The sequence below is a fragment of the Phalangium opilio genome, unplaced genomic scaffold (assembly GCF_054372755.1).
Source record: "Phalangium opilio isolate 3A_F unplaced genomic scaffold, DU_Popi_V2 ptg000045l_1, whole genome shotgun sequence".
NCBI classification, from domain to species: Eukaryota; Metazoa; Arthropoda; class Arachnida; order Opiliones; family Phalangiidae; genus Phalangium; species Phalangium opilio.
The window spans coordinates 6,824,781-6,840,297 of NW_028324168.1; the positions used below are offsets into that span (position 1 = coordinate 6,824,781).

The following is a 15,517-nucleotide window of genomic DNA, read 5'->3' on the forward strand; positions in this document are numbered from 1 at the left end:
CCTTTCATGATGACGTCAGAAGTAAATTGTAAACTGATTATAATGTCGGATTGCAGCTATCATCATTTGCAGTTTAATTAATATTTAGTAAATTTTTAACGATTTTCATTAACGTGTTAATTTTAAAGAACAATGGCTGCAATTTTGTCACAGTACAGCACAACAGGCTTTTGTAAGTAACGTTATATTTGTCTATTTTGGAAATTATTGCTAAGCCTTGGTCATTTTCCATTGTCTAATGTCTTAATATAAGTTTATTCACTAAACTTCATTGTCATTATTTATCAGTCACAAGTTAAAATTATGAGCTTATTAGTTATTTTGTATTTATAGATAAAGCTCCTGTTTCTAAAGGCATTTTAGGCTGCATGTTTCTTACATCTTGTGCCTTAAATGTACCATTATGGGCTCACGCTAAACATTATGTTGTTTATAACATACCTGATATTTACAACAAATTTGAGGTAAGTCACAACTTCTTTCAATGTTGTTTTCTGCGAAATTACGGCATAATATTCGTTGCGCTGTCATACAAAGATATGGAGAGTCATTACATCCAAAGCCACATTTCTTGACACAAAAGATTTAGTATGCGGATGCTTGCTTATCTATTACTTCAGAATATTTGAAAGACGGTTTGGGTCTTTGAAATTTGCTGTAGGTTAATTAGCTGTGATTATGTGTATAAAAACCAAGAAAACTAATTAACTATTACATTCTAGTCATACCTATTAGCTGCTTGCACAGTTAGCACAATGCTTGAGTTAACAGCTGTTTACTTTTTGAGGCAAATTGACATAAATATCGTGCAACTTCCAACAGGACCGTAAGTGTTACTTTTAAAGGGAGGGTGAAGTAGAAAATCAAGTGATTTTTTATGGATTCTTCTACCAATTTTAAGACCATTCTGCATAGTGAAACATTCAGGAAATACAAACTCCGAATGATTTTAAAATTAGTTCAAATTAGGTTCAGATTTTAAGGATAATTTTAAATAAGCCCCTCCGACCAATCACGTAACGCCCTGCCTTTTTGTTAACAAAATTCTCGTGGCACGTTCCATGTCTCGCGCCACGATTGTCATATAGCGCGCCTAATTTTATCAAATCTCGCACAAAATTTCATTCAACATGGAACGTGCCACGAGAATTTTGTTAATAAAAAGGCAGGGCGTTACGTGATTGGTCGGAAGTCCTTGTTTAAAATTATCCTTTAAATCTGAACCTAATTTGAAATAATTTTAAAATCATTCGGAGCTGGTATTTCCTGAATGTTTCACTATGCAGACTGGTCTTATAATTAGTAGAAGAATCGATAAAAAATCACTTGATTTTCCACTTCACCCTCCCTTTAACAAGTGTTTAGGTGTAAATAATATTTAATTTTGGTTAAATTAAATTTATACAGGTTTGGAATAGTCTTTCCATTATTTATAAACTATTTCTTGGACATTCCAAGAGTGGCCCAAACCCACATAATGGGTGTTTTCCCGGTAACAGGGAAAACATTAACGTACCTCTTGGGTCTTCAGATGATCAGTGCTAGTCGCGAATCTATGTTATCTGGATTCTGCTGCTTATTAGCCGGAATAATCTGCAGATGGAACTTTTGTAGAGTTCGAGATTTTATTAGGTTTCCATCATTTGTGGCCAAATTTGCCGATGCTACCTTAGGGTGGATTACGCAGTCTTCCCCTCCTCAAGAAGGAATTGTACCCATGGGAGCCACTCTTGATATTCAGAGGCAACAACAAATGGAGATTTTGGAGCAACAAGCTTGGCTTTCGAGAGCTAGAGAGGCTAGAGACAGAGCTAGTCAACAGGTATACATTACAATTTTGCAACGTTAGGATGTAACTTTGAACGCTGTTTAAATTGCAGAGGATGCATATGGCTCAAGGTTACGCTGAGCGGTTAGTTCCTGCTGCTGGAGTGAATAGAGGAAACAGTTTTATGGGAGATTTACGTAATAGAGAAGCTTGGGAGAATGCTTTTAATTTTAGACGGAGAAATAATCATCCAAACACGGAAGAAACTGGTATCGTTTAATTTTTAATCACTTTTTTCTTTTCTTTTATTTCTTTTACAACTAGGGGATTAATTAATTTAATTTGATTTAATTAGTTAATGAAAATGTTAATGGCAACAACATTGAGAGTGAATCTACTCCGATCCCCGAAGAACAGGTTCAAACTCTTGTTGAGATGGGTTTTGATAGGCAAAATGTAGTTAGGGCTTTGAGGAATTCAAATAATGATATTAATATTGCAACCAGCATTTTACTTAATGAGAGTTAAGTAGGCTTTCGTTAATTAATAATTAAAACCTTCCTCCTGAAAATGTGCAAAAAAAAGAAAAAAAAAATATATTGAAGCTTTTAATATAAGATGGATGGAACTGCACGTCTTAAGAGAAAAGAAAACCCTTTAAATTATTTGATAGTAGGCTTAAATGTTGGCCTAGCTATGTAAAAAAAAATCTATGTAATTAGTTTTTAATTAATGTCTATTACATAAAACAGATAATTAATACAATCAATTTTAAATTTTTGTATAAAATTTCAATATTGTTAAATAATAAAAATAATATCATCAAAATGAGGCCCATCAACTCTGTAAAAATTTCTTGAAAATATGTATTTTTTTTTTTTTTGGTTTTTTTCATAATTCTGAAATGTAGTTTATGCAGATTTTGTTTTAAATATTATTAATAAAACAGTGGTTTTATTAACGTATTTATTCTAATTTATTTTTTTAAACTGAAGGGAAAAAAAAGGTAACTTTTATTTTCAGTATCATCTTCGATTTTAATACTGTTGTAGAAAACTTCTACAATTGCGCCTAATGTCCTACAACAAACTTGAATGAAAATGAAATTGGTACAGAAACGCCCGTCAAAATCAACAAGAGAACGCTACTACACCTCGCTGCGTTCAGTGCAAGGTATCTAAAAATCTGCTAGATCCCAAATTCAGTGTTTATTATTGAACCGGTAACCTACCGAATTATTTTGTACACGCCCCTGAACGAACTTTTGGACTGCCATCTCGGATTTTCGCAGATTTTACGTCATTCTCACGAGTGTCGGAGTGTACGACGGTGGACGACGTGTCGCCGCAAATTTGGTTTCGAAACTTGGAATAATTAATTGAAAATGATTAACCGCGGCTTAACGAACAATCTTGTTATTATTTTAACACTTTTAAGTTGTAGTTACGCCTTTTATTTACCTGGTTTGGCGCCAGTTAATTTTTGTGTCGAGTCAAAAGTAACTCAAGGATGCAAGGTGAGTTGCTGTGTGTGTGTGATGACGATTCTATTCTTAAGCCTCGGCTTCTGAAAATTTTTTGTATGTTTTTGAATGTGAAGTAGGCTTAGGTCTACCGACTTGGGTAAGTTGGGTTCCCAAAAAATTAGTTTTGACTGCTTTTTTATTTCGTTTGTTCACCGTACACGGTTTCACTAGGCCGCCACTTTTTTACAGAATTACAGAAAGTGCCTACAAGTGCCCTCAGTAGGAAAACTACTATAGCAGTAGTTTTATAGAAAAAGACTTATATTTAAGTTAATTACCGGTGAAACTGGTTCAAAATTGCATATATATAATAAGTAAACTATGATCTATATTATAAACCATTTTAAAACTTAATTCCGAACTAATTTACTTGAATTTAAGGGTGACTACAACTTACTATTTTACAGAAAATGCTTATATTTGAGTTAATTACGGGTCAAATTAATTCAAATTTACTATACATAATCAGAAACGTGTTTGGTTTAATATACACTACTTAAATAGTTAATAACTAGCTATTTTCTCACTTAAATTCAGGGTGTCTACAACACACTATTTTACAGAAAATGAATTATTTAAGTTAATTACGGGTCAAATTAATTCAAATTTACTATACATAATCAGAAACGTGTTTGGTTTAATATACACTACTTAAATAGTTAATAACTAGCTATTTTCTCACTTAAATTCGGGGTGTCTACAACACACTATTTTACAGATTCATGGGTGCCTCCAAATATACTATTTTACAGAAAATGCTTATATTTAAGTTAATTACCGATCAAATTAATTCAAATTACCTACATCTACTAAGAATATTACGCTCTATAATATAAACGCGTTTAAAAATTTATTTCTACCAAATATACTTAAATTTAAGGGTGCTTACAGATTTTGTACTCGGGAAAAGATGACTTACAGGAGGCACTATTTTACAGAAAATGCTTAAATTTAAGTTAATTACGGGTCAAATTAATTCAAATTACCTACATCTACTAAGAATATTACGCTCTATAATATAAACGCGTTTAAAAATTAATTTCTATGAAATATACTTAAATTTAAGGGTGCATACAGATTTTGTACTCGGGAAAAGATGACTTACAGGAGGCACTATTTTACAGAAAATGCGATTATTTAAGTTAATTACGGGTCAAATTAATTCAAATTTACTATACATAATCAGAAACGTGTTTGGTTTAATATACACTACTTAAATAGTTAATAACTAGCTATTATCTCACTTAAATTCAGGGTGTCTACAACACACTATTTTACAGATTCATGGGTGCCTCCAAATATACTATTTTACAGGAAATTTGATCACATTAAAATTTATTAAATATGACGCAAAACAATAGGACTAGGGCGCTTACTAGACCCAAAAGCTATCATCTGTGTGGGCTAATTATTTTTGGATTACATGATATGGGGTATACAAGTTACTAGTACCCCTAGCACGTGACGTGATTTATTAAAGGCCCCTCGACAACTATGCGTTTTACAAAGCGCGATAGACAATACACCCTTTCGACGGGAAAAGGGGGTAGGCAACCCTAAGTATCCGGAGATACAAGAGAGTTGCTCTAGTGCTGTGTTTGTGCACTCTCAGATCCAAAACACCCACAGCGGTGGGGCTAAAAAGCGAGATGGAAGGCAGAGTTTTACCCCGCGCCTTTCCTTCTTAGACTCGTAACTTGTAAAACGCATAGTTGTCGAGGGGCCATTAATAAATCACGTCACGTGCTAGGGGTACTAGAAACTTGTATACCCCATATCATGTAATCCAAAAATAATTAGCCCACACAGATGATAGCTTTTGGGTCTAGTAAGCGCCCTAGTCCTATTGCTTTGCGTCATATTTAATAAATTTTAATGTGATCAAATTTCTCCAATATAACCCATCACACCAATTTTTTCCTGGATAACTGTTGTGTTAATTCTTTTGTTATTTAATAATTTAATAGTTCAAAACGGAAGAGTGCTGTTGTTTTAAATTGATAAAATAACATCAAAACCATTAACAAAACTTACAAAAATTATTACGTTAATTTATACAGAGTGTTTCAAAAAGGGTAGTTGCATCGAGAAACTGTGTTGCCTTTAAATTAATCATCGCAATCTGAAATATATATGTACCAACTTAGATTGAATTCCATCCAAAATTAAGTTAAATGAAAGCGTTCTGATAAAATAGTGTCTTGTAGGCACCCAGGTTATGTAAAATTCAAAAGTTGTAGACACCCAGGTTATGTAAAATTCAAAATTTGTAGGCCACTTATATTTGAGAATAATTGCTCAGAATTAACTTTAAATCGCGTTTAAATTAATCAGCGCAATCATAAATGTATATGTACCAACTTAGATTGAATTCCATCCAAATTAAGTGAAATGAAAGCGTTTTGGTAAAATAGTGTCTTGTAGGCACGCAGGTTATGTAAAATTCAAAAGTTGTAGGCACCATTTATTTGAAAATAATTGCTCAGAATTAATTTTAAGTCGCGTTTAAATTAATCAGCGCAATCTCAAATGTATATGTACCAACTTAGATCGAATTCCATCCAAAATTAAGTTAAATGATAGCGTTTAGGTAAAATTGTGTCTCGTAGGCACCCAGGTTATGTAAAATTGTATTATGTAAGTTGTAGGCAACTTATATTTGAGAATAATTGCTCGCAATTAACATTAAATTGCGTTTAAATTGAGCACCACATTCATATGACACATTAACAAATTAAATTTCATTACTTTAATAGTTATGTTAAATAAAAGCATTTTGGACAGTTCAAACCGCTGTGGCCGTGGTTTTCCTTTAGCAATATTTTGAAGGCACCCTTACCGTAAGTTTAATTGGCACAATTTACTTTTTATAGTGTTTAATTTGAACATCACACTCAAATAGCATTATAATCCAAGTTGGATTTAATTTCATACTTAATTAACTTAAATATTAAATAAATAAATATTCACATTTTGGTAAAATTCTTACCCCAGTAGACAAGATTACGAAAGTCTTGTTGCCTTCCTCAGTTTAAGTATGATTGCTACTCGTAATTAACTTAAATAATCGCATTTTCTGTAAAATAGTATATTTGGAGGCACCCACGAATCTGTAAAATAATGTGTTGTAGGCACCCTGAATTTAAGTGAGAAAATAGCTAGTTATTAACTATTTAAGTAGTGTATATTAAACCAAACACGTTTCTGATTATGTATAGCAAATTTGAAATAATTTGACCCGTAATTAACTTAAATATACGCATTTTCTGTAAAATAGTGTGTTGTAGACACCCCGAATTTAAGTGAGATAATAGCTAGTTATTAACTATTTAAGTAGTGTATATTAAACCAAACACGTTTCTGATTATGTATAGTAAATTTGAATTAATTTGACCCGTAATTAACTTAAATATAAGCATTTTCTGTAAAATAGTGCCTCCTGTAAGTCATCTTTTCCCGAGTACAAAATCTGTAAGCACCCTTAAATTTAAGTATATTTGGTAGAAATAAATTTTTAAACGCGTTTATATTATAGAGCGTAATATTCTTAGTAGATGTAGGTAATTTGAAATAATTTGATTGGTAATTAACTTAAATATAAGCATTTTCTGTAAAATAGTATATTTGGAGGCACCCATGAATCTGTAAAATAGTGTGTTGTAGACACCCTGAATTTAAGTGAGATAATAGCTAGTTATTATCTATTTCAGTAGTGTATATTAAACCAAACACGTTTCTGATTATGTATAGTAAATTTGAATTAATTTGACCCGTAATTAAATAAAATAATTCATTTTCTGTAAAATAGTGTGTTGTAGACACCCTGAATTTAAGTGAGAAAATAGCTAGTTATTAACTATTTAAGTAGTGTATATTAAACCAAACACGTTTCTGATTATGTATAGTAAATTTGAATTAATTTGACCCGTAATTAACTTAAATATAAGCATTTTCTGTAAAATAGTGTGTTGTAGACACCCCGAATTTAAGTGAGATAATAGCTAGTTATTAACTATTTAAGTAGTGTATATTAAACCAAACACGTTTCTGATTATGTATAGTAAATTTGAATTAATTTGACCCGTAATTAACTTAAATATAAGCATTTTCTGTAAAATAGTAAGTTGTAGTCACCCTTAAATTCAAGTAAATTAGTTCGGAATTAAGTTTTAAAATGGTTTATAATATAGATCATAGTTTAGTTATTATATATATGCAATTTGAACCAGTTTCACCGGTAATTAACTTAAATATAAGTCTTTTTCTATAAAACTTCTGCTATAGTAGTTTTCATACTGAGGGCACTTGTAGGCACATTCTGTAATTCTGTAAAAAAGTGGCGGCCGTTTCACTAGTTATAAATCTCTGTAAATGTATTATATTATGACAATTCTGTGTATAATAACCTCGTTTTATTATCTAAATTGACAGTCTGACGTTTTATTGTACGTAAACAAGTTGGATTCTGAAGAAAGTGTTCTACCATTTGAATACCATCAGTAAGTACTAAGTTTTTTTATATTTCGTTTTGTTGACATTTTATAGTATTATGATAATGTTTTTAGTTTAACATGGGGTAAAATACCTAGGTTTCTATATTATTATTAGATATTAATGTATATTTAATACATAAACCAGACTTATCACATTAAAATTAACCATAGTTTAAATTAAAATTAACCATAGTTTAAAATGGGGTAAAATACCTAGGTTTCTACATTCTTATTAGATATTAATGTATATTTAATACATAAATCAGGCTTATCACATTAAAATTAACCATAGTTTAAATTAAAATTAACCATAGTTTAAAATGGGGTAAAATACCTAGGTTTCTACATTATTAATAGATATTAATGTATATTTAAAACATAAACCAGACTTATCACATTAAAATTAACCATAGTTTAAATGTGGGGTAAAATACCTAGGTTTCTACATTCTTATTAGATATTAATGTAGTTTAAAATGGGCATTCTTATTAGATATTAATGTATCTTTAATACATAAACCATGCTTATCACTTAAAATTAATTAACCATATCTAAGTATTATATGTTTTATTATGTTAGCTTTGATTTTTGTCTACCTTCAAATGAAAATGATTCACCAGTTGAAAATTTGGGTCAGGTTGTATTTGGGGAACGTATTAGACCTTCAGCATATAAGGTTTGAAACCTTATTTAAAATTTTATTATGAAAAATATCAGTCTTAACATTAACATCTTTTGTTAAAAAAAAAAAAATAGATCAGTTTCCTTAAAAATGAACAATGCAAAGTTTTATGCACAAAAAACTATGATCTCTCAGTAAAAGATCATGTTGAAAAGTTAAACACTCTTAAAAAAGGCATGTTAAGAAATTATCAACATCATTGGATTGTTGATAATATGCCCGTAACTTGGTGTTACCCTGTGAGCGAAAATGTCTTAAATGGCAAATATTGCGTTCCCGGATTCCCTATGGGATGTTATGTTAATGTTGCAGGCATTCAAAAGGATGCTTGCGCAATAAGTGTAAGTTTATTGCCATTTAAAACAATATATATGATGAAATTTAACATTCATAACATTGTTTCTAAAGCCTGCGTATAAAAAACCAGAAACTTATTACATTTTCAACCACATTCACATCAATGTGGTTTATCACAGTGGAAAAGATGAAACTTGGGGTCAATATTTTGGGGAATCTGGTGGAAGAATAGTGGCTGTTAAAGTCGCTCCTTACAGTTTAAAAACTGATCCCACAAATTTGAATTCTTGCAATGTTAAACAAGCTCCGATGGAAATCCCCGAGAAATTCCCCGCTGATATGAAGACTTTAAATATAACATACACTTATTCTATCAATTTTGAAGAGGACAATAGAGTTAAATGGTCCTCTCGGTGGGATTATATATTGGATTCAATGCCTCATACAAATATTCAATGGTTTAGGTAAGTTTTTAATTAGTTTTATAGGAATTTTTAATTGAAAATTAAAATTATTAAATTAATAAAAATAAACTAATTCTTTTTTTAGTATTTTAAACTCTCTGGTAATTGTCTTGTTCTTAACTGGAATGGTTGCTATGATTCTGCTACGTACACTTCACAAGGATATTGCCCGTTATAATCAAATTGATACCGGGGATGATGCCCAAGAAGAATTTGGATGGAAATTAGTCCATGGAGATGTTTTCCGTCCACCTAGAAAGGGAATGATACTTTCAGTTTTGTTAGGAAGTGGATCTCAAGTTTTATTCATGACTGTCATTACTCTCTGTAAGTTTAAATTATATTAATTAATTATAATGTTTGAATTAAGAATATTAATATTAATAATTGTAATTTAATCTTTTTTTTTTTTTTTTTAGTTTTTGCTTGTCTTGGATTTTTGTCACCAGCAAATCGTGGTGCATTAATGACATGTGCTATGGTACTTTATGTTTGTCTGGGAACACCTGCAGGATATGTTTCAGCCCGCATATATAAAAGTATATTTTAATTTTTTAATTATTATAATTTTTTTATTAATTAATTATTTAATTTTTTAATTATTATAATTTTTTTATTAATTAATTATTTAATTTTTTAATTATTATAATTTATTTTTTATTAATTAATTATTTAATTTTTTAATTATTATAATTTTTTTTATTAATTAATTATTTAATTTTTTAATTATTATAATTTTTTTTTATTAATTAATTATTTAATTTTTTAATTATTATAATTTTTTTATTAATTATTTAATTTTTTAATTATTATAATTTTTTTATTAATTATTTAATTTTTTAATAGGGGTGTGCGGGTACCCGATACCCGAAGATTACCCGTTCGGGTATCGGGTCGGGTACCCGCCCCGATACCCGAAAATGAATTTTCCAACTATTCGAAACTACTCGGGTAGTAAAAATAATCCCCCCCCCATTACTCGTGACAAGCTGAAACTGGTTGTCGGGTTATTCGCGGGTAGAAAAATAGGAATATGAAGTGAAAGGGGACCACCCTTTGAAATTTTAAGAATGACGAAATTCCATGAAACACTGTTTCAAGGTGAAATTTAGTTCACATAAGGTATGCGTTCTGTGGTAGTTTCTTTCTGAGACAGACTAGAATCACCGCACGCAGCGCGACACACCTATATCATCCCATTGCCAGTATTCTGTGTTGAAATAAGACTAAGGGTTAAGAAGGTGAAAGCGGAACCAGAAGTTAAAGAAAGCATCAAAAAGAAAGAAATTAAGAAAGATCATACATTGAATAACCCAGGATTGAGATATAACTGTAAGAATAGTGTACTAAAGGGAATTTTTGAAGGAAATATGTATTTATTTAAGCCTAATTACCCTAATACCAGGCAAAACATTTTGGGTACCCACCCCTGATAACTATTCGTCTAACTTTTAATACCCGACTATTACCCGACAACCATTTTTCGGCTAAGCCTAATTACCCGAATACCCGACAAAAATTCGGGTACCCGCCCTGATACCCGATAACAATATTTTTGATTACCCGAACCCGATTCGAAATGGAAAAATCACTACCCGCACACCCCTATTTTTTAATTATTATAATTTTTTTTATTAATTAATTATTTAATTTTTTAATTATTATAATTTTTTTATTAATTAATTATTTAATTTTTTAATTATTATAATTTTTTTTATTAATTAATTATTTAATTTTTTAATTATTATAATATTTTTTATTAATTAATTAATTTTTTAATTATTATAATTTTTTTATTAATTAATTATTTAATTTTTTAATTATTATAATTTTTTTATTAATTAATTATTTAATTTATTTTATTTTTAAGGTTTTGGCGGTGAAAAGTGGAAGTGCAATGTTCTTTTGACAGCTTTATTCTGCCCTAGGTAAGTTAAAAAAGAGTCCAGTAACCTTTGAACCCATTAATTAATGAAAAATAGGCTAAAATGATTTTAATAATTTTTAATTTTATTTGTCATTCTTTTTAGCATCGTATTTTGTCTGTTTTTTGTCCTAAACATCCTATTATGGGCCAAAGACAGCTCAGCGGCAATTCCCTTTACCACTCTCTTGGCTCTCCTCTCACTCTGGTTTGGCATATCATTGCCATTAACTTTTGTTGGAGCCTATTTTGGATTTAAAAAGAGGGTAAATTAATTTATATCTTATATTATTCATTAATTCATTAATTAATTATTATCAAAATTATTGAATAATAATCATAAATTATTTTTGTTTTTAAAGGTGATTGAACATCCAGTTAGAACTAATCAAATCCCCCGTCAAATTCCTGACCAATCTATTTACACTCAACCAATTCCTGGCATCATTATGGGCGGAATTTTACCCTTTGGTTGTATCTTTATCCAGCTTTTCTTCATTCTCAATAGCATTTGGTAAGTTTAAACTTTAATTCAACGTTCAAATTTAGCGCTTATTTGATATGACACGTGGCGACATCTATTGGGCGGGAATTTTCGAATTTCCCGCTAATTTTATATGGCATGTGGCGACATCTAGTGGGTGGAAATTTTGGAATCTCGAGCAGTCGCGCTCATTTTATATGACACGTGGCGACATCTAATGGGCGGGAATTTTGAAATTTTGCGCTCATTTTATATGGCATGTGGCGACATCTAGTTTTTATTATTATAAGTTTATTACATTTCCGTAATCGGTATTTCCCCCCCCCCCCGGTTATTTTATATGACATGTGGCGACATCTAGTGGGGGAATTTTGGGATTTCGCGCCCATTTTGTATTTAGCGTCATCTTGTGGAAGGGAATTTTTTTATTTCGCGCCATTGTTATTATAAGTCGACTTCTAGTGGCCCAGAACTCTGGGGATTAGGGTTAGAAACCGGGAATTTTGAACTGTCACGTGGTTTTTGGGACCAAGAATTGAGCCTTTTAATAGATAAATTTTAGTTAGGCCTAATGAGGTTGGTTGAAATGTTTGCCCATCAGGTCGAACCAAATGTACTACATGTTTGGATTCTTGTTTCTGGTGTTCACCATTTTGGTCATCACCTGTTCTGAAACCACCATCCTTCTGTGCTATTTTCATCTTTGTGCGGAGGTAAGAAAACCTTATGTTCTTTGTTTTTTTTTTTTGTTTGCTTTTCTCGGTAAAAATTAGGCTTAAGTTGTTTAAATTAAAATTAAATCTAAGTAAAATTAACTTTAATTAATTATTAAGATTATTATAATTGAAATCGTTATATCATTTCCTTCAGTTCAAACCAAGGCTTATCTTTGTTTTTGAGAGTAGGCTCCGGTAGGCTTAGCAACTTGAACCAAGGCTTACAATTTTATCTTTGATTGTTAGTTTTAGTTTCGGTTGATTTTGGTCTTAGCATTTATGTACAACATTATGGCCATTGGAAGTGATAATCAAATGTTGTTTTCTAATAAAGAAAGAAACTGTTTGTTTGAATAGGATTACCATTGGTGGTGGCGTTCCTTCTTGACGAGTGGATTTACAGCATTCTACCTGTTCATCTATTGTGTGCATTACTTTTTCACTAAATTACACATCAGTGGCGCAACTTCGACGTTTTTATACTTTGGCTACACTTTCATCATGGTGTTCCTCTTCTTTCTTCTAACTGGTAGGACCTTCTTTTATTATTTAAGCCTTGTTCATTTTTTTGCATTTGTGCCACGTGGCTAAAATCTCCCAAGGCTTGCTTGGCTATGGTTTCATTTTAAAGTACCTTTATTTATTTTGGGGGTGATTATGTTGCGCAATCTTTAGGCTTAATACTATGGGATCAGTTTTAAGCCTTTCACTATGGCGCATTTTTGAGCCTAGGATTTTTGCAGCATTTTTATTTAACCCCTCACTATTGGGCGCCAGTTTTTAAAGCCTCTCACTATTTTGGCGCTTTTTTTAAGCCTCTCACTATTTTGGCGCTTTTTTTAAGCCTGGCACTGATTTTGGCGCCTTTTTTTAATAACCCCACACTATTTTGGCGCCCTTTTTAATTCCCGCACTATTTTGGCGCCCTTTTTTAATTCCCGCACTATTTTGGCGCCCTTTTTTAATTCCCGCACTATTTTGGCGCCCTTTTTTAATTCCCGCACTATTTTGGCGCCCTTTTTTAATTCCCGCACTATTTTGGCGCCCATTTTTAATTCCCGCACTATTTTGGCGCCCTTTTTCAATCCCAGCACTATTTTGGCGCCCTTTTTCAATCCCAGCACTATTTTGGCGCCCTTTTTCAATCCCAGCACTATTTTGGCGCCCTTTTTTAATCCCCGCACTATTTTGGCGCCCTTTTTCAATCCCAGCACTATTTTGGCGCCCTTTTTCAATCCCCACACTATTTTGGCGCCCTTTTTCAATCCCCACACTATTTTGGCGCCCTTTTTCAATCCCCACACTATTTTGGCGCCCTTTTTCAATCCCCACACTATTTTGGCGCCCTTTTTAATTCCCACACTATTTTGGCGCCCTTTTTAATTCCCACACTATTTTGGCGCCCTTTTTAATTCCCACACTATTTTGGCGCCCTTTTTCAATCCCCACACTATTTTGGCGCCCTTTTTCAATCCCCACACTATTTTGGCGCCCTTTTTAATTCCCACACTATTTTGGCGCGCTTTTTTAATCCCCGCACTATTTTGGCGCGCTTTTTTAATCCCCGCACTATTTTGGCGCCCTTTTTTAATCCCGCCACTATCACAAAAATAATTAGCTTCAGTATTTGGTCTGGTGTGCTTTTTAAAACAAAATTAGTTCTTAATTTGGAAAGCAAGTAATAGGAATATTCCCAATTTGTCTTTAAAGGAACCGTTGGCTTCTTCGCCTGTTTCTGGTTCGTACGTAAAATATACAGCGTAGTTAAAGTGGATTAAGTGCAGTTATAATATAATTTGTGACACGTAAAATGAAAAAAAAAAAAAAAGGGAAACCACCTTTTTTATATAGAACAACTAATTCAGGCCTACTTTTTTGAAGAATTAGGGGGCCATATTTTTCAGCCTTTCGTGATAAAATTTCCTTTTTTTTTATTATTATTATTATTTTTTTGCAAATATAAATTTTCCTGTTAACGGAAAATGTAAATTAAAGTTTAGATCCTTAAATACTTCAATTTTTTGGGGTGAAAACAATTGAAAATATACTTTTTTTGCAAAACGAAAGTTGACATAAAAAGCAAGCGCAACATTTAGTATATAAGGCTTGAATCGTAACAAATAATTTACAAAATATTATAGCTATAGTGTTTTAAAAAAGAGACCCACGAGTACCGGTAACACTTAACTATAGTTTAATTAATTAATTAATTATTAAATATCACCCCCTCAAGTTTAATACATACAAATATCCCTTTATTTATGCTCTGTTTTTGTTAGTTAATCTGTTGTTATTGCCTTCATAAATACATGCATACCTTCTTGACTTAGGCCTTGTAGTAAACCCGAAGTACATAATATGAAGTTAAAAGTATCCTAGTACACTTTGCAAAGTTTGCATTGCAGTGCTATTTGAAGCATTTTTGTTAATTATAATTAACAATCACAGGCTAGGGATACTTTTAAACTTCAAGTTAATATACTTCTAAAGTTATTTAATTATACTTAATTAAGTTAATTTTATATTTAAATAAAAAAATTCGATCTCCTCCTAATTAAATATTTAAAATGACGTCAGGACTGAGTAAAAGCAAATTAATTTATTTTAATTAATAAATTAATTAATTGATTTGGCCATAGAACTAAAATTTTTCAAATTAGCATTTTCTCCTATATCCTAATCGCGATAATTACAACTAAACAATTAAAATAAAATAAAAAGTGTAAAGAAAAAAAAAATTTCTAGTCGACACGAATTTTTCTCAATAAAAGGGGGGGGGGGGTTAGTTTTTACTTTTTAATATTAAAAGATAAAAGTAAGTAATTAAAATTAATCGGAGGGAATAGGTATATATATATGTATAAATTGTGAAATGCCTTTTTTTTTCACTTGAGAACCGACCGACCCGGGTAGTATTAATTAAAATAAGATTTTGATTAACCCCATAAAGTAAGACCGTTCGTTTAATTACCCTATTCACCCAATTTTCTTTCTCTAACCCCCCCCTTTCTCTTCACCCCAATTTACTATATTTTTTTTTCTTGTTAAATGCGAAACTAAAACTAAAACATTTCACTAATTTTATTGAGTGTTGTAAATAAGAAAACACTTATTTCTTTTTTTTTCCGATATAATTAAATGAAATAAGCATTTTTTCAACTGAC

General features: G+C 31.2%; 2 protein-coding genes across 2 annotated transcripts; both read left to right on the top strand.

Annotated features, from left to right (window-relative positions):
- Positions 1 to 26: 26 nt before the first annotated feature.
- Positions 27 to 2,733, top strand: LOC149677171 (ubiquitin-associated domain-containing protein 2-like). Its single transcript, XM_089838190.1, has 7 exons — positions 27 to 172; positions 334 to 464; positions 538 to 657; positions 723 to 826; positions 1,408 to 1,822; positions 1,881 to 2,037; positions 2,124 to 2,733. The coding sequence occupies exons 1-7, from the start codon at positions 133 to 135 to the stop codon at positions 2,294 to 2,296; spliced, it is 1,140 nt and encodes a 379-aa protein (XP_089694316.1). The 5' UTR covers positions 27 to 132; the 3' UTR covers positions 2,297 to 2,733.
- A 326-nt stretch (positions 2,734 to 3,059) lies between these two features.
- On the top strand, positions 3,060 to 15,516 carry TM9SF2 (transmembrane 9 superfamily protein member 2). Its single transcript, XM_089838196.1, has 13 exons — positions 3,060 to 3,284; positions 7,725 to 7,792; positions 8,366 to 8,462; positions 8,543 to 8,809; positions 8,877 to 9,229; positions 9,315 to 9,556; positions 9,649 to 9,768; positions 11,100 to 11,157; positions 11,260 to 11,419; positions 11,516 to 11,667; positions 12,239 to 12,350; positions 12,711 to 12,882; positions 14,064 to 15,516. The coding sequence occupies exons 1-13, from the start codon at positions 3,153 to 3,155 to the stop codon at positions 14,129 to 14,131; spliced, it is 2,001 nt and encodes a 666-aa protein (XP_089694322.1). The 5' UTR covers positions 3,060 to 3,152; the 3' UTR covers positions 14,132 to 15,516.
- The last annotated feature ends 1 nt before the right edge of the window (position 15,517 follows it).

What these genes read in the sequence shown, in the direction of transcription:
- LOC149677171 (XM_089838190.1), top strand. Translation starts at nt 133, where the DNA reads ATGGCTGCAATTTTGTCACAGTACAGCACAACAGGCTTTT. An exon ending in GTACAGCACAACAGGCTTTT is followed by an intron (nt 173 to 333) that starts GTAAGTAACGTT and finishes TTGTATTTATAG; the next exon opens with ATAAAGCTCCTGTTTCTAAA. An exon ending in TCCAAACACGGAAGAAACTG is followed by an intron (nt 2,038 to 2,123) that starts GTATCGTTTAAT and finishes TGATTTAATTAG; the next exon opens with TTAATGAAAATGTTAATGGC.
- TM9SF2 (XM_089838196.1), top strand. Translation starts at nt 3,153, where the DNA reads ATGATTAACCGCGGCTTAACGAACAATCTTGTTATTATTTTAACACTT. An exon ending in ACAGCTTTATTCTGCCCTAG is followed by an intron (nt 11,158 to 11,259) that starts GTAAGTTAAAAA and finishes CATTCTTTTTAG; the next exon opens with CATCGTATTTTGTCTGTTTT. An exon ending in TTCATTCTCAATAGCATTTG is followed by an intron (nt 11,668 to 12,238) that starts GTAAGTTTAAAC and finishes TTTGCCCATCAG; the next exon opens with GTCGAACCAAATGTACTACA.